The sequence below is a fragment of the Arctopsyche grandis genome, chromosome 13, assembly GCF_051622035.1.
Source record: "Arctopsyche grandis isolate Sample6627 chromosome 13, ASM5162203v2, whole genome shotgun sequence".
Taxonomy (NCBI): Eukaryota; Metazoa; Arthropoda; class Insecta; order Trichoptera; family Hydropsychidae; genus Arctopsyche; species Arctopsyche grandis.
Genome location: NC_135367.1, coordinates 19,526,097 through 19,549,969, shown reverse-complemented (window position 1 = coordinate 19,549,969; position 23,873 = coordinate 19,526,097). Strand labels below are relative to the sequence as shown.

Here is a 23,873-nt window from a genome sequence, read left to right as displayed (position 1 = left end):
TCCAGAGTGTGCGTCTGGAGACCAACATGGCGATGTTTTCGATGCAATTTGGCATGGCCCGTATTTGGAACTGCGACAAAGTTAGCGGGATCATTTGCCCTGACCGCAGGTGAAATTCTCCATCCCACCACGGTCGAGTGAAACTTGGTAATGTAGTGTCCCGCAAAACATTACGACCGCGATACCATAAAGAGAAGTATGGTCCATTCTGCGGTCAAAGCGATACAAGGATCAGGCTCGGTGCCAAGGCGTCCGAGGACTTCGGTGTTTGTATATTAGTAAATTATGTGCCCGCGCTTTGGGGGTTACTCTCATCGAAAGCTCTTTTTCTCGCGTATCGACTCGGTATTTGACAGGTATGATAAATTCAAATATCGCTTCAGATATGATATATGTATATATTTTATTTTACATAGTATACCAGGAAGGCTAAACAGGAAGACCCCAATGCACCTTCCTGGACAATTAATTACAAACAATGCAGCATTTTATTATTACATAAATCACTGTATTTCGAGAAGCTGAAGAACACGAAAAAACAATTAATTAATTAAAGAATCAAACCATTGAGACATCTATGGATTTAGATTTGTACATAATTTTTACAAATTGTATATACAATAAATACAGAAGATTTGTGACAACAGGAAAGATTATTTTTTTCCAATTTGAGGAACCGTTTCAACAACGATCAGATAAAATTGGAAAACTCTGATAAAAAATGATCTCTTTGGAGTCACAAATACCCACAAATCTAACCAGCAGTATAGCGGATCGAACCCACCGATCAGTTGGTGCTAAACATACACGCTACCATTGAGCCATACTGGTGGCTAATATATGTATACTAGTGTAGGGCCCGTTGATTTCAACGGGTGGTTTCGAAAAGAAATTGAAACTCGAATAAAAATAAAGTTAAAGATATGGAATCGACTGGTTTCGGAAAGACAAAGGCACAAAAAAATGAAAATTATGAAAAATATGAAAATAATAGCCAGCAGTATGGCTCGGTGGTTGCTAATACTGAAATTCATACTGCTAATCTAACTGAAATGAGGTATGCCTTGTGTTAAAAAGCCTTTGATATATGTACATACATACATATGTACATATGTACCTAGATATATGAGATGGTAAATGACTTTCCATGTATGTGTATCAAATAAATAGTGTCTAATGTATTTTAATTGATATGCTTTTATGAAATGAAAGCTAAGAAGTAGTTTTTTTTTATGCTGGCAAAAATCATATTAAACCAAAAAATATGTAGCTTTTGTATGGTATGATAAATAAGGGCAATGAGATGTTTTCATTCTGATCTATAGTGCTCTTGCCCTATTTCGTGTTATAAGAATTATAAGATCAAAGTTGTTTTGAACACAGATTTTGCTTACAATCGATTACTTCCATCTATTTATAAGTCTATATTCCTTTCTGTAGGTGTGTTATTAGTTCAGTGTTTGTTTATCTCACTTTTTGTTATTGAACGTTTATAAGTTGATTCAATATCGTACCTTTGAGTTCAAATTTAATTAGAACTATTCTACTTCCTCCATATTTGTTGGATGCATCAATAATAGCAACTAATCTTTGTCATTTTGTAATGCCTAAACCATTTTCTAAATTAAAAGAGGCATAAACACAATTTGTGAGTGTCAACAAAATAAGTTTTATATCTGTATCCAAAATAAGTCTCTTTACCTACAAATCATTATAATAAAATTTTTAAAATACACTCAAAATAGTTTGTATCCGCAACTTTTTCGAGTGCAAAATGTGATAAAAACCTTACATACATATATGCGCATATGTAGTGTACATTAAAATTCATGGTAAGATGCTGATGTAATTTTATGTTAATAAATAAGAAAAATCAATAACGCTGTTGCGACCCAATTTTCACGGCGGATGCTAAAGATTTATTTCGCGTCGCCGAAAGGTTAATAAATTAAACCCTTCTTTAGTTTCCGTCACTTGCGCTTTATATATACATAGTACATATGTATGTACATATATGTATATATGTAGATTGTAATCGACCCAAAATTTATATACAAATTCTAGACGTTACTTCCTAAATCATGTCGTGCATTATAAATTTCTATCGTTATTATTATTATAATTAATCGGAAAACTTAGTGCATAGAATTCCCTTACTATTTGATGTATCGTGCATGTCGATACATGGGAAAATTTCAGCTCGTGAAAATAATTTACAAATACATATATACGTAAATAATTTTGATTGATTTTTTTTTTCTTAATCAAACCCTTCACAATATTTTCCGTGGGATATTATTCGATCTATATACATAATATAAAATATGAAATAAAACATTTTTTGATTTGAATACATCGCTTTCTATACCTGTCAGTTAAATAAACCTTTTCAAATCTCGGCCAATACCCGTGTACATACATATATACTGGGTAGGGTAGAAGCAATAAGACGATTGCTATCTTGAATGTTAACATTTAATTCAAAAGTGAATATTCATTATTATGTATATGTATAAATAAAATCAAAACCCAAAAGATGCCATTATTTTACAATAATTTTTTGAAGATAATTTTAGCATAAAGGTGCAGACTTACAGAATTGTATGCGGCAAGTGTTTTTCTTTTAGATAGTTCTGCACATGCAAAAAAAACGCTAGTTCACCTAATTTACGCCATCACAATACTTGGCAAAACTCACTCCTGGAATGTTCGTGATATTTTAAACTTGTATTGACATAAGTTATTCCTAAATTTGAAGATTTAAATGTAGGAAAAACTTAAGTCTAAATAAAAAAATCGTACAAATTAACTTTTTTTTTATTACATTCATTGCATCATATGTGCCATGACAGGAATTACCGCAAGGTAAGACAATTTTAGTACATATGTAAGGACTAAGAACTTTTAAAGCAAGACAGGCCATAGAATACAATAGAGACATCTATGGACAATTAACAAATTATTTGATACACAGCAAATTTGCCATAAATACATTTTGTAGGTAGCATTTTATAAGATTTAACAAATTCGAGATGCCAATAACTGTAATTTGCGAGCAACTGTGGGGATGATACCAATTCAACTGGAAACCAATTAGCGTAGTTGGGCCGGGATTTAATTCCCCGATCTCTCTACTGGTATGCAATGGCTCTACTAGTGCACTACACACATTACAACTGGAAACTACGAGCATTTTTTAGTGTGTTCTTACAATAATGCAATCCTATCTACTGAGTAGTGGGGAGTTTTATACACTTTTCAATTAAACAATTCATTTTCAAGTTACTAGTGGTCTAATCATACCTACCTCCCCCTTTATGTATATGTAGATGTACGTATATAATATATGGTATTGTTATATATTTCGTCGTTTCCTGAGTACTTACCTATATACATAAGTATGCACCTACATATGTATTATATAAGGATGACCATCGGGATCCGGCTGAATATCTGAAGGGGTCCCGAAAAGGGGGTGATCCTTCCTATACCACCTATACAATATACATACATACATATAAGGTATGCAAGTTGTGGAGAAGGTCCCACTCGTGGTCCTTTGTTCTTGGCCGGGATGTATCGGCAAGGACCTCCCCTCGGCCGCGTTTTCGGCATTCAGCGCCTCTGGTTCGAGTGGTCCTCGACGTCCTGCGTGGCCCAACAGAGATGAATGCATGGGGGATGATGGAGGTGCCCTCCCGTTCTCTCGAGCAGAGCAGACAATGCCAGTCCATTATTTGCCCGGTCGGCACCGTTCATTATATTATGACGATTTAAAACGGGTCGTTCACGCTGAAAATCGAGCTTCAATTATAACCGGATAATTGGGTAACCCGACCCAAAACTTGCCGGTGCACGTTCGAATGTGCATGCGGATGTTTTTACTTATATTTCAATGAGGTAGCTCAAATATGTCAATCTTCATGCCATTCAAGAATCCTTTCATATGTAACTTATCACTAATTGAGGCATAAATACATAGATAACATGAATCCAATAGAAAGTATCCATCCCTGTCATTTATCTGTCAACACGATTGCTAAATATCACGCAAATATGTATATGTAAGAAGAAACGCAGCGTATAGCCATAAATGTATTTGCCATATTTTTTTTCATTTGCAAAACTATCTTAGGGCGAAATCACACAGGGAAGAACGGCACGTCGTGTGCTTGGCTCCCCGCTGTGGGGGTTCTCATACATATCTTCAAATATGGAATACACCGTTATCGATCAATGTCAAGCAAGGATAAATATAAGGATACAATTCTATCGAAAACACTCCAGGGGGTGATTTTGGGACGGTGTGTGCTGAGCGTGTCATGAATATGTGCTGGGCATGCCAGATTTTTTTCGCATGTTTAAAAGTATCTAAAAAAACCATGTACCACGTTCCTCGCTGTGTGTTTTCGTCCTAAAACAATGCATGCTTCGATCCGTGTGTGTTTATCACCTTACCTACATCTTCTCCGAAAGGTGCAAAGTTAAGCTAAAACGACACACTGTAATGGTAAGAACTCACTCAAAAGTGCGGCACAGGACGCGTGCGTGGACTTTTGCGGTGAGAGGCGTATCCTAACACCGCAAAGGCGCAGACACACAAAATGGTAAGTGGCACGTGTTGTTTTTTTAGATAGTTTTGTACATTTATAAAAACGCTAGCACGTCCGATTTTTGCCAGGCCAAAATTCACCCCCTGTAGTATTCTTAGTGTTATACTTTCCTTGTATTGACATAGGTTTAACAGTGATCGATAGCGGTGATTCCTATATTTGAATAAATATTGGAGAAATTTGTCAAAATATTAAGATCATGCGAATTTGCAATGACATGAAGATTCACCCATCACAGCTGGAAACCACGAGCACGTCCTATACCGCACTTTTCATAAATAATTAGCATTAGGCACATACTTACATATACATATATATATATATATAGTTAAATTCAATTATTTGTTTGTGTTTTTTAAGAACGTAATTTAATTCTACTTATAATAAATGTTTATATTTATAATAGATATTTTTTCAGTCGATTTTTATTTCCTAAAAAAATTTACGCATTTTAATTCTTCCATTAAAAAAAATAAAATGAAACCGTTTAGTATGTACATATGTAAGTAGATCGTAATGATACACACGCGTATTTTATTACAATTGTCAATAATATGTAATTTATTTTCTACCTAGCTAAGTGAATTCAAATTTAAAACTGGAAATTATATCGTGACCGAAAACAAACTACATAATTAACTTTCATTGAAATAATAATATCGTGCGAATTAACAATGACATGAAGATAAGACGTTTAAGAAATAATAACAAGATTATTTTCGCTCGTAAGCAGAGAAATTATAATATTTCTCTGGTTGTAAATGCGTATCGTCGTAATTCAAAACATTGTTGTAATTCAAAACATCAACGATGATCTAATTTTAGCTCAATCTCGCTCTTTAGCTTAATTTTGATATTTTAATTTAATTTTTATTTCGATATTTTGTATCCTACTGGTTTAAAAAGTTGGCCTGTGGGCCGTTCGTTGGTTAGGTGCGTACGCAGCAATAGACACGTTTGGTAAAATACTCCATTATCTTTCTCGGTGACGTCTATTGTCCACATTGCCGGATTTATCCACACTATTCCTATTGTTTTTTTTCCCTTTTCGCCAACTTTTTCTTTTTTCACTCTATATTTTTCTAAATGCACCGTTAAATCGTACCCTATTTCAGTCGTCGAATGTTACATGATAAGATTTCAACAGTAAATATCAAGATCAATGGTGTTTCATAGTAGAGTAAACAAAATTAAATAAACCTTTTGATCTGATAGCTTGTTTGTTGATATGGAATCAAGCAATCAATAGTGTGCGCCAGATGATGGATATATGTATAATGCAAATAATTAAATTAAATTGGCGTTTCAGAATCGAACACGCCAATCAGTTAAATTGGACAGTTTAATCTGATCCGTTCGGTTGAGACGCGATGCAAACTTTCCCGGTGACAATCCCATTTATCTTTTCACCGGATCGTTTTATTTTATGTGTTCCATTCTTGAGACTCGATTCGAACATTGGTGTAGGTCAATCCACCCACGATAGTCGAAGCAAAATTAAATAGCCATATTTACGGCCTGTCAATGTATGTATGTATGTACAACGTCAATGATTCCCTCGATTCGATACGTGAGCTTATATTTTTAAACACTAGTAATCGTAGGGTTTGATATGTAATGTCCATATCGAGTTTTTGTGTTTATTTGTTTTGAAAATTGCTTTCACATTAGTGTATCGATTTTCTCATACGAGAACGTTCGCTTTTGAACACTTATGCACAGAATAATTGAGTCGTAAAATGTTTATTTTTGAATCAACGTGTTAATTCACCCATGATCTTGACAATCGGCCGGAGCACATTCGACAGGACGTTTACGACCTTTAAAACACGCCCATGCTTTATTTATAAACGCGAAATGTGTACGCTTTTAGTTAAAAAGCCGTAAACGCCCAACATAGAATTTGCTTAAAATCGCTTTGACGCCATTCGAACCGTTTCCTATTGAAAATACGATATGTGTATGTTTGGATCATTCTCCATACATGTCATCTCCATGCGCCAACTATTACTCGATGACTTCAAACGCTTCCATTATTCCTTATTTTGAGGTACGTTTATTCAGCTGGTACGTGTTTTCTATTTAATTACGCTGAACAACAACAAAATAACCAGAGCGGAGACTAATCAATCTGTACTAAGTTTGACTCACTGAATTCGAATATGATAATGATTTTTGTTGGTTCTCTCTCGTTTATGAGATATAAGCGATTTAAATTTAAATGTAAAAAATCTTCATTTTTTTGCCTTTTGCGGTCAGTAAATGCAAACCTAGTATTTCTGTGTTCAAAATGAGCTTTGGAATCAACAGTCAGATGTTTTTCCTATTGATTGTAATATTTCATTGCTTTAAAATACTTATAATTAATTATCTAGCGAATTTTTTTTTCATGCTACTATGCATTTATTTGGCCGGTTTTTTATTTCACCACCTTTATAAGGATTGGTTTTCTATCTCAATACATTTTTTTTATCTAAATGTACTAAACGTATTAAAAGATTGATTAGTCTCCGCTCTGGTAACTCAAAAACATGATTTATTATTGCTCATTTTTCATTTATTTTTCATATTTTATTTATTGATTTATTCAACTCATTTTCGACCCATGTAGCTTCTGAATTGTCTTGGGCATCGTTTGAATATATCTGTCCATCTACATATATATGTATATATTAGACTTTTGACTCATTAATTCAATCTTCTATCGGTATATTATGTGAATTATATATAGAATATTCATCCTAATCATTATTTACAGCCATTCACCATCCACTGCTGTATGAAAGTCCCTAAACCATATCACAATTTTTTTTAATTTCGTCCTTGCAGCCTTCCTTTCACTCTTTTACATACTCTCGGGTACGTTTCCAGCACTTATTTTGTCCTCCTTTCGTCCATTCTTATAGCTACGTGACCAGTCCAATACCATGAGCACAATATTAAACGAGTTTTCATATCTTTGAATTTTTAGTCAATATGTTATATGTATGCATATGTTTTTTTTTAAAATATTGTTCGTTTAAAATTGAGAAAAAATGCATTTTAAAAGATGGGGAGTTCTGGGCGGGATTGTTAAAGCGATTCGCAATTCATTCCAAAATGGACGCGGGCAAAGTAATATAATATATTATAACAATTACACATAAACACATAGGAAATAAATTTCACCACTTAAAACGTTGGAAATGTTAAAAATTAGAGCGACGATATATTACTGTACGACACCGCCTAGCATAAAATAAATCAAAGGCACTGAAAAATCGTATTAAATTTACGGCGCTATTAAACCTTTAATTTATCGTTTGATACGTGTTAAACATCGCTCGATTACGATTCGAAACTCGTCCAGAATCTTGTACCGCATCTCGCCGCCGAAAATATACATACATAGGAAAATTTGTACGTTTGACGAACGGCATAAATCCAAAGACGTGGTTTAATTAGAGACATAAATCTAACCGGTGAAAATATACATGTAATATGCGTGTGTGTATACATTTCGTCGATGCTAGGTTTTGATCTACGAGTTGCTCCGATTTTTAGGTACTTTTATCTCGCTTCGACAGTTTGTTTGGTGTGTGTCCGAGCTTTTGTTTACGATTTCAGCCACCATTTGGGAAGAGAGGATGTTAAACCCGACGATCAAGGTTAGTGCCACCGTGTTTTATTTATGGTGCACCTATTACGTGTGTCTGCTGTGCTGTGGTCCCTCTCTCGTTGTGTCTGTCCTCCCTTCAGCGGTGAAATCAATGTCTATTTATCGCTTCGACTCTCGTTTCGTATTGTACTGTGTCGTCTGCTCTGGTCTGTGTGCTGAAGTCGCTCTTCTGCGCCTTGGTTCTATTTCTGGGTGCCACACTTGGAAGTTCGTCGCATCAAAAGCTTCCGCTCCAGTGCACGAGTTACTTACCTAGTCTCGGAGTAGTACGTATCTGTGGTGACGCCAAGTTTGTTTTGAATGTGGTTTGTGTGTGTGTGTGTGTGGTGTGCTGTGCGAAATGGGTACGTTTGGTGGAGTTCCGGTCGCTATTGCTTGCTAGAATGTGTGGATGTGTGCCACTCGAAAGTTTAGCTAGTTGGGAAGATGATTCAAAGCTTTCTTGGTATGGAAAGTCTCATTTCGTACAAGTTCGATTGATGGAATGGGATTTCCTTCTTAGAAATTTTACACATGTGAATATATGTACTTCTATATATTCTCGACATGTGAATATATGTACTTCTACATATAAAATCCAACCCATATATTCTACGAATTTGCTTTCAAATTGAACAAACTGGTAGATGTGCTCCAACCAACAATGCTAGTTGATCGTAAAATCTTCATGAATCTACAGATTAATATATGCAGTAAACTATTTATTACATGTTTTTGAGTTGTTGAGTTAGTTTGATCAGTAAAGAATTTTTAAGAATTTTTATGTCATGTTTATTTATTTTTCTCCATTTCCTTTCTTCTATTTATGTATTTTTACTTGTATTTTCATGTACTTTTTTCCACTCTTAATCAGTTTAGTACACTCGTCACTTTGGAACAATCTCTTAGACGAGTGTGCTTGATTAATTGATGTACATATAATGAAATAAAATAAAATAAAAATAAAACATATATTGCATGCCTGATAGCATTTCATAACATGATATATGTACATATGTACATATATATATATATATATATATATATATATATATATATATATATATATATATATATATATATATATATATATATATATATATATATATATATATATATATATATATATACCATTTATCTGGTAGTCTGCGCTCATCATTGTTTTCATGATTGATTGTGATTTATGAGTGAAATTTTGATTAACTCTCTTCCATTTGGGCCTTACAGGGATGTTTTGTATTTGTAGTTGTTTCTTACATATTTATTGAAACTGGCTGTAGGTGCAAGGCATTCCTTATGCTATATTTTATTTGATATTTTTACTTTATCTGTTATTATAAATGCTATTTTTTATGTATGTAGATGTATTTATGTTTATGTTTAATTGTTATTTTGTTTTTTTTCTTTTTTGTGTTATATTTTTTGACCATTGTGGCGCTTTAGGAATTCCTGTTATGCCACAATGGTCTGTTTAAAATAAATAAATAAATAAATAAATATATATATATATATATATATATATATTTATGTGTATATATACTATTGGTTTTACCCGGCTTCGCTCGGTATCTGTAATATAAATAGCTTTAACATGTCTAATCTAATAGTAAACATTTTATTAAATTTATTTGAATAGTTTTATTAGTCAAGTCAAAATTTATTTAGTCAATGCTATTTTTTTCATATTATTTTGTAGTTTTGTCTTTGATAATTGTCTATTGTGGAATCGTCAATACAAGACTCGCTTCATAATAGTATCATCCATACGGGTCTACGTGACGAGACAGAATGTTAAATTACAGAAAACACAAATATCGGAAGGCAAAGATCGAAAATCGAAAGATCTTAAGTCGAAAGATCAAAAAAAATGGTGCATGGTAAACGGTACATACTCACGTATATACTCACTTAATTTGCGCGAGCAGGATACAACAGGACCAAGAGGAACATGCTTTTCCTCCCGTATTCTGCGCGCGCACATTAATACGGGAGGAAAAGCCTGTTCCTCTTGTTCCTGTTGTATCCTGCTCGCGCAAATTAAGTGAGTATGTACCGTTTACCATGCACCTTTTTTTTTTTTGATCTTTCGACTTAAGATCTTTCGATTTTCGATCTTTGCCTTCCGATATTTGCGTTTTCTGTAATTTAACACTCTGTCTCGTCACGGCGACCGCATCCATACATACATACATTCACCTTTATTAAACCACTAGTGGTTTAACCCGACTTCACTCGTTATTTAGAATATAAACAGCTTTAACATGACAAAACAATCATTCTTTCGTTTTTTTTATATTTTATTTATTTAAATCGAAAAAAAATTCAACGATATCTATATCGTCGTCATAGAAACTTTGATTTGTTTTCGATGTTTCCCAACAAACAAACATAGTTACTAAGTCTCTTTCGAAATTATATATTAGAGATATAAATCAGGTTTTGTTTACAATATTTTTCCCAGGATTCGAAATAAAAATTTTCGGGACACGGGACTTGAAAAATTCCGTGATTTCCCGAGAATTTCTGTCCCTGCCCATTACGCAACAATTACATGGTAGTTTTCATATATTTTCAATAATTGTTTTGATATAAGAAACTGATAAAAAAAGCTGCTCTCACATTTTTCGCCTACATTTTTCATACATATACATATATGCATACACTCATATAGCATTTTTTCTATACACTTAAAAAATTCGCCCAATTTTTCCTAAAAATGAATTCACGTCACTTTGGTACAGAACGGTTGTCCCTGCGTGTCGTGGCACACACTCGATTGTAAAGCACGCTTAAAAGCTCGCCCGAGCGTTGACTTTAAAAGCTCTCGAGTTTACATTGAAGCGAATAAAACTGCGGTACTTTGGCGGCGCCACGCTTAAGATTGAATGTTTCCCCATTTCTCCTCGTAAATAAGGAAGAGTGATCGTGCTCGTATACAATGTACATTGTACGTATTCATATGTGCATATGCACACTAATTCACAACCCTCGAAAGTCATCTCTAGACAACGGTGCAATCGGAGCCATTGCAGCTTTCAAGTACGAAATGGTCGGGTGGGGCAAACGTCACTCTCTGGTCTTAAATCTTTTATATATATTTTTTTTTGATACAATTTTAGTACTTGAATATCCGTGTATACGTACAAGCCTTTTGACGACTTTTAACCGTCGATTATATCGCCAATCCCACTATTGTTCCGTGCGTTTCGGTTCGGTTGACGCGATCCCGAATTTTTCGTGATCGCGACTTCCGGTTCCGCGCAACCTTTTAAAATGCAATTAAGATCATGCTGCGGTGTGACTTTTGAGTGACATCCTACTGACGTGAAAATATCACCACGCGTCGTGTCAATGTTTTCTTTTTTTCCACGTTGTGATATTAAAGTGAATGACAATGCGTGTTGTTCGTGAACCTTCGTAACCCTTTTCACCAGAGCGATTTTTTATCACGCTGATGTGAATCACTCGTGTTTGACTAATTTTAAATTCGACTATACATATGCACACGGCCTTGTAATCCTTGGAGGATGTATTATATTTAGGACTGTCTTTCCGAGGAATGTCTCCAAAAGTTGTCCAACCGTGGAATTCTTCATTTTTAACGAACGAACGTTTATTCTGCGAGCACGCCTGGCGTCATAATTCAGGAAACACATGTCTCTACTTTAGCGAGGATATAACTTGGCTCATTTTATTATTTGTCAAAGTGTCGTGTTTTCAGATTCCTTATGGCGTCCTTAAATATTTATATTTTCTTTAAATTATTACCCTTCCCCGTAATCACTTTGCATAGACATTTCAACCGGTTTGGGGTCATGAGTTAAACGGGAAAATTGCGTATTATATGAAGATTTTTTTTTCCATATATGTATTTATAGAATTATGAAGATATCGAATGACTGAAATCGAATGAAAATTTACCTCTTATCCTGTTCCTACATGCATTATAAATCTTTCACGGTCATGATGGGTCATAATATTCAATCGTTAAATCAATCTGTGTTGCTCATGCTTTGATTATCGACGCAGAAACTCAATTTGAGTTTAATTTTAAATGCTTTTTACTGTTCATAAATTATGTTCATAATATATCTTAGGAATCTCTTTTTTATACACCACAATATGTAAAAAACTCAAAATGACGTATCAATTTGTATGTTCCAAAATCACTCATTGAAATGCCAACGTACAAAATACTGCATGAAAATATCTAATTAAAAATTAGCATATTTACAATTCTTAAGTGTCTCAATTAAAATTCATCAATTTTACAAATATTTACAGATACATATGTATGTATGTGTGTACATACATATTATGTTTTTGAATCAGATAACGCGTCGTTTTATCGTGAGTTCTCATCGTTAAAAGGTTGTTAAGTTCAACGTACCGCGTGTTTAATTCGGTTTTGTTTGAAATTGGAGAATCCATCTCACGCTCCTCCTAGGTAAATACTAATAAGCAACCTGAGATATTTAGATAAACTTGCCTAGACACGAGAATGAAGTTATTACGAAAGTGTTTCCTCCACAAACTGACTAGCGTACAACGTAACTGAGAATTAATTATCTAAAAGGAAAATCGTTGTAACCTCGCTCACAGTTCAAACTCACCGATTTCTAAAGCAAATAATAATCTAATTAGAAAATTGATAGCTTAAACTTTAAGCTGTTTACCATTATATTTTTTATTTCACGAATCTTTATAAATTGTTTCAATAAAATTTTTAAAAGCTCATTTTTTTAATAAAAAGTTCTTGGCACGCCTGACATTTAGTAAATAAATATTTAAAAAATTTTGCATGCGACCGTAAAAAGATTCGCACCCCTTGGCTTAAAGTTTTAGTTCTGCTTAAGGTACATAAATGAAAGGTCATAGAGTTGTTAAAAATTCTATTGACTGTAACTCCGATTCCGGCGTTCAAATCGCATTTATTTTTACAAGCTTAGTTTTACTGATTGTGATAAATAGTCCACTATTGTCAATTACTATTGTTCTACAAAGCAAGTTAGCATAAAAAAAAAGGTTGACGATAGTGAACCATTTTTTGTAGGCAATAGAAACTTGTCCACCGATCTATGGTGATACTACTTACACTCTTCTGATTGCTTTGGTATTTTACTGATATACGGGGGTTGGGGGTTGCTCTCAAGTAAGCAAACGTCTTTAAAATGACGCTAGAGAAATTAAAATCATTAAATAAATGATCAGAATCGACTGTCAGATTGACGTGATGACACCTGTCTAATAGTGAATTCATACCACTCATTCGCTACTTCAAAATTTTTTACTTAACAATTCATATGAATATTAAATTATTAACTAAGAGTGACTCACCAATATTCAATGTATGCATATTTTACACCGAATCCGCGAAATTGTCTATTACACGCATTCGGCAAGAGAATTGCCGAATGCGTGAAAAATGCAAGCATGTTGCCCAGTTCACGGATTTGGCAAATTTTTTGGCGAATGAGTGTATTCGGCAAGAATTTGTCTGCTCAAAGCATGGAGTCGGCAAATAGACAGCAGCGCTCCGGTGCTGTTTTTTAGAACTGGACAGCGTGGACAAGTGTCAAAGTGACAGCTGAATGAGGATGTTTAATTTAGTTTAATTTACATATTATTATGTATAATATGACTACATACATATGTTTCGATCATCTCATATGACTTATACATAAATTAATGCCATTTTTATACATTTTGATCAATATTTAAACATTGAAACGTATGTATGTAGTCATATTATACATAATAATATGTAAATTAAACTAAATTAAACATCCTTATTCAGCTGTCACTTTGACACTTGGTTATAATATAACACGCTGTCCAGTTCACGCATTCGGCAAAGAATTTACGGAATCCGTGAACTGGACAACTTGCTTGCATTTTTCACGCATTCAGCAATTCTCTTGCCGAATGCTTGTAATAGACAATTTCATGGATTCGGTGTAACACATACATATCTTAGACACGGTGTTTGTACTTTATCTTTTTCTCGTGTTTAAGTCGAATTGAAGACAGACCTGATATTTGACACGTCCGTTATGCCAAATGAATATATTTTATTATGTAGTTTCATGTACATATGTATTCATAACTGAAAAATGTTTCATCGAAAATGTATAATTTACATTCGGTATTATTAAATGTATTACGAATTACATGTATTATTAATATTAAGGGTATTCGGAAATTTACCCAATGAGGAATATGTCAAAGTCAGAGTCGTATTTTATTAACGACTCCACAGCCCTGCATGTACATAATTTAAATAAAATCATAATGATAAGTCATCAATTCGATTATGCTCGGTCTCTCAGTATATTACGTATATTGCTTTGTAATGAGCTTACCGCCATCTTTGCCCTGACATAATAATTTTTATCGTAAACTTTTAAAAAGCGATAATTTTTTATTAGCTTTAAAAAATAAACGATCCGAGCTAACACGCGTGACAAATCTAATGCTAGATTATGGCAGTCGGTGGCTCTCAAATATCCGTTCGAATCGGTATAAATTAAGAATCTCCTTATATGGTAGGGATTGAAAATACCTATATACGTATGTATAATACATACATATGTGTATGTATGTATGTATGTATATTATACGTCGAAGTTGAGTTTCATGAATGCGTAGAAAAATCGTAAAGCGCTCGCTCTTCTTTCATGTTCTTAATGCTTTCTGAAAATTGATTAGGGTAGTCCCTATTATATATATTATATTATGTTATGGCTCAGCACACTGTGGCCCCCACTTACACGGACGTGTATTCGCTATTAAAATGGATAATATACTACCGAGGAGCATAATAGAATTTCAACAAAGGTAAAGCTATTTTATATAGATATAGATTGTGAGGAACCTTTTCGTATCTTTGTTCTCCTTCAAATTTTCTATGCAAATTGATAATTAATCTATATATGTATATATGACTTTTGTGCAATTCTACCTAGTGTTTTAATTACATACACTGAGAAAGAAATAAAATACCTGAGCGGAGACATCAATTTTTACTAAGTTCGATCCACTAAATTTAAATGTGATTTTTGTAGGCTTGCTCTCGTTTGTAAGATATGAGCGTTTAAAATAATGCGCAATTTTATGGCTATTTTGGTCTCTAACTTAAAATCTAGTATTGCTGTGCTAAAAGTGAGTATTGGAATTAGTGTCAGATGCTTTTTTATATTGATTGTGATTTTTAATTGCTTTAAATAACATATAATTAATTATGTAGCGAATTTTTAAAATCAAATATGTATATTTTTCACGCGTTTATTTTCCGTTGCAAAATATATTGTACTTTATTGACTTAAATATGAGCCGTTTATTTTTATTAATTTCGAGAAATATTTCGCAAAATATTAAATATAATGTTTTGCGTTTAAGAATATTAAAAATACTTGTAATAAGATTATTCTGCTTTTCCGAGATTCTGGACATGTCGAATTAAAATTCTGGACTGTCAATTGTTTTCATAATTGAATCTGGTGTATGAGTCTAATTTCGATCTTCTCTCTTCCATTTGGGCCTCGCAAGGATGTTTTGTGTTTGCTCCTGGTTCTTATAAATTGGTGCTGGCTGTAGATGCAAGATATTCCCTACTCTGTATGTTATTATTTGATATTTTTACTGTATCTGCTATTATTATAATGCTATTGTTCGTTATGATTATGTATAAATTTATGTTTTCTGTGTATATTTAAATACATTTTTATTTTTATCATCTCTCTGTATTTTTTCGACCACTGTGGCGCATTGGAGACTCCTGTATTGCTACAATAGTCCAATCCTAAATAAATAAATAAAAAAAGTGATAACAATATGTGAATTAAGTCAAATAGAAATAGTGTGTTTGAATTGAAAATTGGAATCCCGCCACTTTCAAATATAACGGCTCATATGTCATCTTAAATATCTAAATTTCCTTCTCCGTCAACTACTTTAGTCAAATATTTCACCCATTTGTTTTGTCTCTCTTTGTTAAAACGTTCCATTTTTTTTACTAATGATTCACAAAATAGCAGATGTTTTGTAATAAATTATTAATAAATAAATTAAATAGCAAATATTTTGTGAATCATTAGTAAAAAAAAATGGAACGTTTTAAGAAAGAGAGACAAAACAGATGGGTGAAATATTTGACTAAAGTAGTTGACGGAGAAGGAAATCTAGATATTTAAACGGCAATCGGCAGATGAAAAGTGAACAAGAGAACTGCTTAAATGGTATCCAAAAGACTAAAAAACGATACAAAGAAGATCTCAATTGAATTAGGTGGAAAAATTAAGAAGAATGTGTGGCTCAATATTGCTCATAAGAGATATGATTGGAAACATTCTTTCAGCAATATGTTAAATATTACATTTTATAATTTAAAAATTGTATAGTAATATTTTGTTTAAAAAAATGTATAGAAGTTTTAGCACAAAATTATTAAACGTCATATAAATTATGTTGTTTAAAAAATCAATTTAAAGTCTGGGTGGTTCTCTTTATTTTCTTATGAATGGTGAAGTGTGAAGGCAGATATTAGTTTATGGTTAAAAATACATGTCAAATAAAACTTTCATATTTTGCATTTTAATGTCATCCTTGTCAGTATTATTCATACTTATAATCGTTTTTTTTTTGAATTTTATTATAGTGTAAACCGTGAACCTTTTATCCATATGAAAAAAAAATTAAATGGTGTACCATTTCAGTGTCCTATTTTAGGATTATTACTAGCCCTTTCATCGTAGATAGACACGTTCCCTTACACGGCCTCCATACATTATAATAACATCTTATTATTGTCGTCTTGTACGCCTCCTTCGTGACCATGCTGATTGCACCATTATCCAAAAGAAGCCTCTAATCACGGTCATTATGGATGGCTATGACCGGATGTTTAGGATGAACTTTCACGGATCCGTACCGAGGAAATGAACTGATATAATAGTTGCACAACGAAGCTTTTGTACGTACAACTTTCCAAAGATGCGCACCGTCAGATTTATCCTTTATTATCCGAACAGCATTCACATATGTGTATGTATATTTGACGTATTAAATTTAAAAGCATGACGGTGAATTCGAGATCAAAGAAGGCAGTCGCCCCAGGGCGCACTTGTTAAAGGGCGGCTCGTCACGTATTCCAGAACAAATTATGTTAAGTAGCTGACCTTTATACATCCGTTGGTCCCTTGGCGCATCGGGATTACATGTCGAATAACAACAAACCTTCGATGATTTTCTTTTGACAGTGGTTTTGGAAACATTCGCTCTCTGTATGTGGGTCATCGGGACTTGCTTTAGTTGAATCATTGCCATGATTTAAATTGGGTCGGTTTTATGTACATACATACATACATACATGTAAGGAATAAACTATGTAATTTTATACGTTCTAGTATGATTTTATAGAATACCTTTTTTTATTTCTTGGGTTTTTATCAGTTGATTCTTGCACGTTGGTGTTGGTTTTCGCATCGTAGAAAAAATTCGACCTTTCTGATTTTTCTTCGAAATTATATTATATTTTCCTCGTTTCGTGGGAAAAATATGCCCTCTCTAGTTTGCTTTCGCTCGTTATTTTCCTTTTTTCAAATTTCTCCCGAGGCACCCATCCCTTTCCCGCGCTGACCGAAATGCCTCAAAAATACTCTCTCATAGATAGGCTCTCATAGTTTTTTCCCCTCTCCTCATAGCAGGCCATTAAGCCTCTGATGCATTCGGCAATTTGTTTTTAAGATCTCATACACATTCGCCGTCGATACTTTTATTTTTCGTTTTTGTTCCAAGTGTTGAAATCCCGGCCGAACCCGTCTTTGTATTCGCCGCTTCTTCTACCTTCAGTCTTTTCTTTTATTATTTTTTTTTACATACATACGTAGGTATTTTCTCATTCTTCTTATTGTACCATATTTCCCATAAAACTGAGCACTTTATTGGTTGCATTCAGAAAACGCAATAAAAGACCATCACTTCTTTACCATATTACACACACACTATTCATCTTTTACACAATACTAATTACCAATTTTCTACGCATACACTCTTTTGAAAACTATGATGTTTTAGATTGACACTTTATATTTTATGTTCTGTAAGATAAGTCGGTGCTATATTTTATTATCTATAAACAATTTTGAAAGTCTTATATTTTTTAACACCTCACAGCTGGAGAACAACACGAAAAGATACCCTTTCGCCACGCATGTCTGAACATAACTTTTGACGTTCTTCTCGGGTTATATTACATAATAATGATTACAAATTATTTATAACGGGTATTATATTATAGGATCATTGCTAATCAATTATTTGAAATTGTAAAAAAATAACACGGATTTAGCAAAATAAAAATCACTTATGTTTTCAGCATTATTTATATTTCTTTTACAAATGTTGATACCTTCGAATTCAACATGTTTGATTTGAATATTTAATCGGTGTAATACTGATATATACTACATGTACATAGTCGGAATTTGTAAAAAACGGTTGTAATATAATAATAATAAGTAATAATATACAATTCTTATAATTATTAAGTCTTATCGATAAAAACAAATTACATATACATATTTACATAGATATAAAATTATAAATAAATCTTTGACGTTCACAAATTTTCGCACTATATAACTATATCATAATTGTTCATTGAAGACTTTCGATTAAGTCAATTTCGATGTGATTTAAGCGTATTTTGCTCACAGACCCGCTTTCAAATTACTCTCGATAACTTCTTCATCTGAAATATTAAATATTAAGCTTAATGATATGATGGTTTCAATTTATCTTGAAAACCGTTCATCATTATCTAACAATTATTCTTTTAACCCAAAATAAATTATAATAATTTCACTAACGTGCATTTTTATATAGAATTTAATATAAAAATCCTTTTTTTGTCTACGATTGTTTACGAATCGTATCAAAATCTGGCTTTCTATCTGCTAAAATTCCAACAGTGATGACTAAAACGATGACCATAAATGCCAATATCGATACCATGGAGAGTAGAATCTTCTCAAGTCGTGACCATCTGGCACAATAACAATACTGCTCTCTTACGACTCTGTAACAAATTGAAAAAAATTGTCAACTTCACAAAAAAGAATGATAAAAGAAAATTATTTGATAGTATAGGTATAATAAGATTAGCGTAGTCTCTCTAACACTACATATAATATAATATCTTAAAGGCCTTGATTTTAAGTGTTTTTTTACATTTACGGTCTAATTTTATAAGGCGGTGTAAATTTAGTCAACAAATTCGAGAATGACGTAATTATAATACGAATGATAATTCCTCGCGGACACTAAAAGCGATCTACATACTTGTCGTATCTAATCTGAAAATGCAACCAAAATCTAACATAAATGCACATCTAAATATCAACACTTCAGATTAAAGTTTAAAAAAATTTCTTTGTACGTGAAAACAAACCTTTTGTCAACACGTATGTACGTACATATGTATGTACATGTAAAAATCAATATGAAATTCAATCGATCCATCCGTTGTTTTTTCACTTTATTTCTATATGAAACGGAAACCTGCATATTTAAAGATTAATAAATTCTAGAGTAGAATTTTTTTCGTATATTTATCGTGAAAATTTGAATATACATATTAATAATAACAAAAAAACCCTTTTTTAACCCAACATCGTAATAAAAACAAAAAGCCTCTCCAAATCTTAACGCTTGTTACATTTGGGCACGATAAGATAAAAATGCTATTACCATCATCAAAATATTACTGTGATCTGCAAAAATAAGATTAATGTTTTCGTTTGTTTCGGCATTATCAATTTAGATTGTGAATTTCAACACATTTTAACACATTATGTTGCTATGTATATCAATAACACATTTTTTGCAAACCGATTAATCTTTATCTTTTACAAAATCATTTTAGTGCGTACATACATAGATAATACGTTCGTATTATCAAAGAATGACAAACTAGTTAAGATTATCAGGATGTAACTGTATCTTAATTCGTTTAAAAGGAATGTGACCAATATATGTAGTTAAAAATTATAAACAAACTAACGGCACACTGCTTGAGATACTGGGCGTACTTCCAGTGTATCCATTGTTGATCATTCCACCACCATTTTGTCTGTTGTATTTCCCACCAGCATTTCTGTACTGACTTCCAGCGATGCTGCTGTTTATACTACTATTACTGTTATATCTGCTGCCTCCCCTTTTGGGTCCAACTCTTAAGTCCAACTCTTCGTCTTCGGGAATGACCGGCACTGTAGCCCTAACACTGGCATCGTTGGGCTTCCTTAATTTCCTGTCATTGGTAACTTGAAGAATGATCTCGCTGCTTTTCTGTGGACGTTGATCGGTTGACTTCGGTGCTGTATCACCCTGCTGGGCCGGCTGAGATGAGATGCTGATCTTCTTCGAGCGTGTCTTCGGAGGCACGTCCTGCAGGGTGATGCTGTTGGATCGGGATGCCATCTCTAAGGTCACACCACAAAGCGTCTGTGGGTTTTATGTACGTTTTTTCGGTGACATTTGTCGTTGTTGTGGTACTTTCAACGAACGCCATTCGACGACTGATGTCAGTGCACAGGTGGCAGGTACAACGTTAATCAGCAGGTGCTATCAGCGCCGATCCACTACTAAAACTGATAATATGACAACGGTATTCACACACACACACACACGTTTCCAGCTGTGGACAAAATATTGATTTCGTACAAGACTTTTGACTGTCGAAAAGTAATAAAAATAAAACAATACGTACTGTGGTGCCGTCTGCGACGCGGCTCAATACGCACGCGAACGTATAGTTTTGTTGCAATCGGGCAATGATATTATGACTGTGTTGTTAATTGATGACATTTTGCATTGATGTTTCGTCATTTTTTTACGGCGGAGTTTGTTTTTGATCTTAGAATCAAAAATCTTGTTTTTTTTTCATTAAAACATTGAATTGAAATCGAATCTGAAACACACATTGAGAAAAATGTTCGATGCTTCAGTTGGATTTGTATGAAAATAAATAAGTTTTGTTTTATTTTGTTCTGTAATCTTATTGCGAAAACAGATAGTTATGGGATTGATATTTATTCCGTTACAATAGAACTAATCAATATTTATTTAATTTGACCCACTGAATTTGACAGTGATTTTTGTTAGTTTGTTCTCGTTTGTGAGATATGAGCGTTTAAAAAAATGCATAATTTTTACAGATTTTTGGCTTTTGCAGTCTTTTACTCAAAATCTAGTATTTCTGTGCCAAAACTAAGTATTGTATTCAATAGTTAGGTACTTTTCCTTTTGATTGTGATTTTTTATTGCTTTAAAATACGTGTAATTAATTATATAGCGAATTTTAAAAGCCAAAAATACATATTATATTAAAGTCAAAAGGAGAATGACTCTAAGAATTGTAAATATGTATATAATGTATATTTTTACTTTTCCTCATTTCTGCTTTAAAACAGGGCTGTGGAGTCGGAGTCGGTCTCTTAAAAAATCAACCAACTCTGAATCTTTTATATTATTTTCTTTTTACGGTAAGTGTCCAAATTTATTGAAGTAAATCCATTAATAATTGATAATTTAATAATTTAGTATTTTTATTTTTACTCTCATTTTTTTTATTAAATTGATTTTCTTGTGTATGAAATTCATACGCATATACTATAAATGTACTAAATTTTTATTTATACCTACAAATGTCAATTTTTTTAAATTCTTTTTTACTTTTTTTATATTCCAAAAATCGCTATTATTTACTAACAGTTTTATATGTTGGCAAAAGTCGATCTTTCTAAAATCGTTCAAGTTAGAGTCGGAGTTTGGAGTTTGAACCGACTCCAGAGCCCTGCTTAAAATTACGTTATACATAAATACCAACATGAAAATATATATATATATATATATATATATATATATATATATATATATATATATATATATATACATATATATATATATATATATATATATATATATATATATATATATATATATATATATATATATATATGTATGTATATATATATATAATATATTTTCATGTTGGTGTAATGATCCCTGGACCAGTAATTGTTAAAATAAATAATTTAAAGCATATTATATTCTTAGATACAATATAAGAGACGGTTCATTTACTGTGAACTTTTTCACAAGAAAGTATATCAGTACGTCGGTATTTAGATTTCAATAAAACAAGTAAATTAAATCGAAAAGCGATTCCGTATGAAATTTGATCTCAGATATGGCTAAAATTCATTAACATAGGTATATACCTCAACTTCCTGTTTATGTATTGTTTTATATTATTGATGACATTGCAATTATAATCATTGATTGAATATTTGGTGTTATCTTCGAATTTTTACATAGCATAAATTACGGTCGTTTGAAAGCACATTTTTATCATTCGATCTTTATTTTTTTAATACGTGTTCATAAATATTCGCAAACATGATTACGTACATCAAGTTAGCGGATTTGGCTAAAGCCGTATCAATCGTAAAAATATGCATTATCGGCTTCACTCATACATACATACAGACATACATATGTAGTATATACATATCGATTTACGCGTACTGGTTGATTTCACAATGAATCATTTTTATCATTATCATATACACGAAAACAAAACAATTCTTCGATTCGTTTGTACTTTCAAAAATTTTATATATTTTTTTGGATAATATTTTTGCCACGGCTGTAAAATAAACTACACGACAAATGTCAAAACGACATTTAATATCTCTAAAATAGCTCGCACGACAGAATCGCCGTTCGCCCGACAAATCAAACGTCAAACGGGTTGCCAGTAACAAAATTAAAATTTGACGTTTCAGTGAAATCATAACCAGTTACTTTTTAACTGGGCTATCGTAATATCTCAGCAGCCAACACTTATTTATTTAAGGATTAGGTTAGGTTAGGTTAGGTTAAGTTAGGGTTGGCCCTACTCATGTAAGATTGGGTTGTTAGGGTCGGTATTTATTTTTGTTACTTGCAACCCATTTGACGTTTGATTTGCCGGGCTAAAACTGAATCTGTCATGCAAGCTATTTTAGAGAGGGGCATTCTTTTTATTTGCCGGGCCGATAAATGGAATCCATATATTTTTTAATATACATATTACATACATATGTATGTATACAATTCTGTTACATTTTGTTAGTACCGAATTATATTTAAACTTTAGTGCGATAAAACTTTTCTATCGTTCACGTGTTGAAGATATATATGTACATAAGTATATGAAACATTCTTGTTTATACATATATACCTCGGTAAATATTATAAAATTTTACAACTCTCGATAGACACACACCGGTTACAAATTTTACTATCGCACAATATCAACCGTAATATATACATATGTATGTAGGTATGTACATATGTAGATAATTTTTATTAACTATTTATCAACGATAAATAAAATTTTACTACCCTATATAAAGTATATCGATCCTCAGCTGCATCGATTAACGTTGACCAGCCGAATCAGAAATAAATAATATAATATTTATATATGTATATATGTACATAGATTGTGTAGAATACTATTGTTTTTTTACGTCACTGAATAAACATCGATAACGGTCGTATAATTCAAGAATAAT

At 32.6% G+C, this 23,873-nt stretch overlaps 2 protein-coding genes across 2 annotated transcripts in view; one reads left to right on the top strand and one right to left on the bottom strand.

Moving 5' to 3' along the window:
* LOC143921626 (laminin subunit alpha-1-like) overlaps positions 1 to 23,873 on the top strand; it is an 82,082-nt gene that overhangs the window by 8,878 nt on the left and 49,331 nt on the right. The window lies entirely within an intron of this gene.
* Positions 18,623 to 20,864, bottom strand: LOC143921390 (uncharacterized). The gene is made up of 3 exons (XM_077444662.1): positions 20,312 to 20,864; positions 19,119 to 19,327; positions 18,623 to 19,000 (listed from the first exon to the last, which is right to left on the bottom strand). Exons 1-2 carry the CDS (start codon positions 20,728 to 20,730, stop codon positions 19,162 to 19,164), a joined length of 585 nt encoding a protein of 194 aa, XP_077300788.1. The 5' UTR covers positions 20,731 to 20,864; the 3' UTR covers positions 18,623 to 19,000; positions 19,119 to 19,161.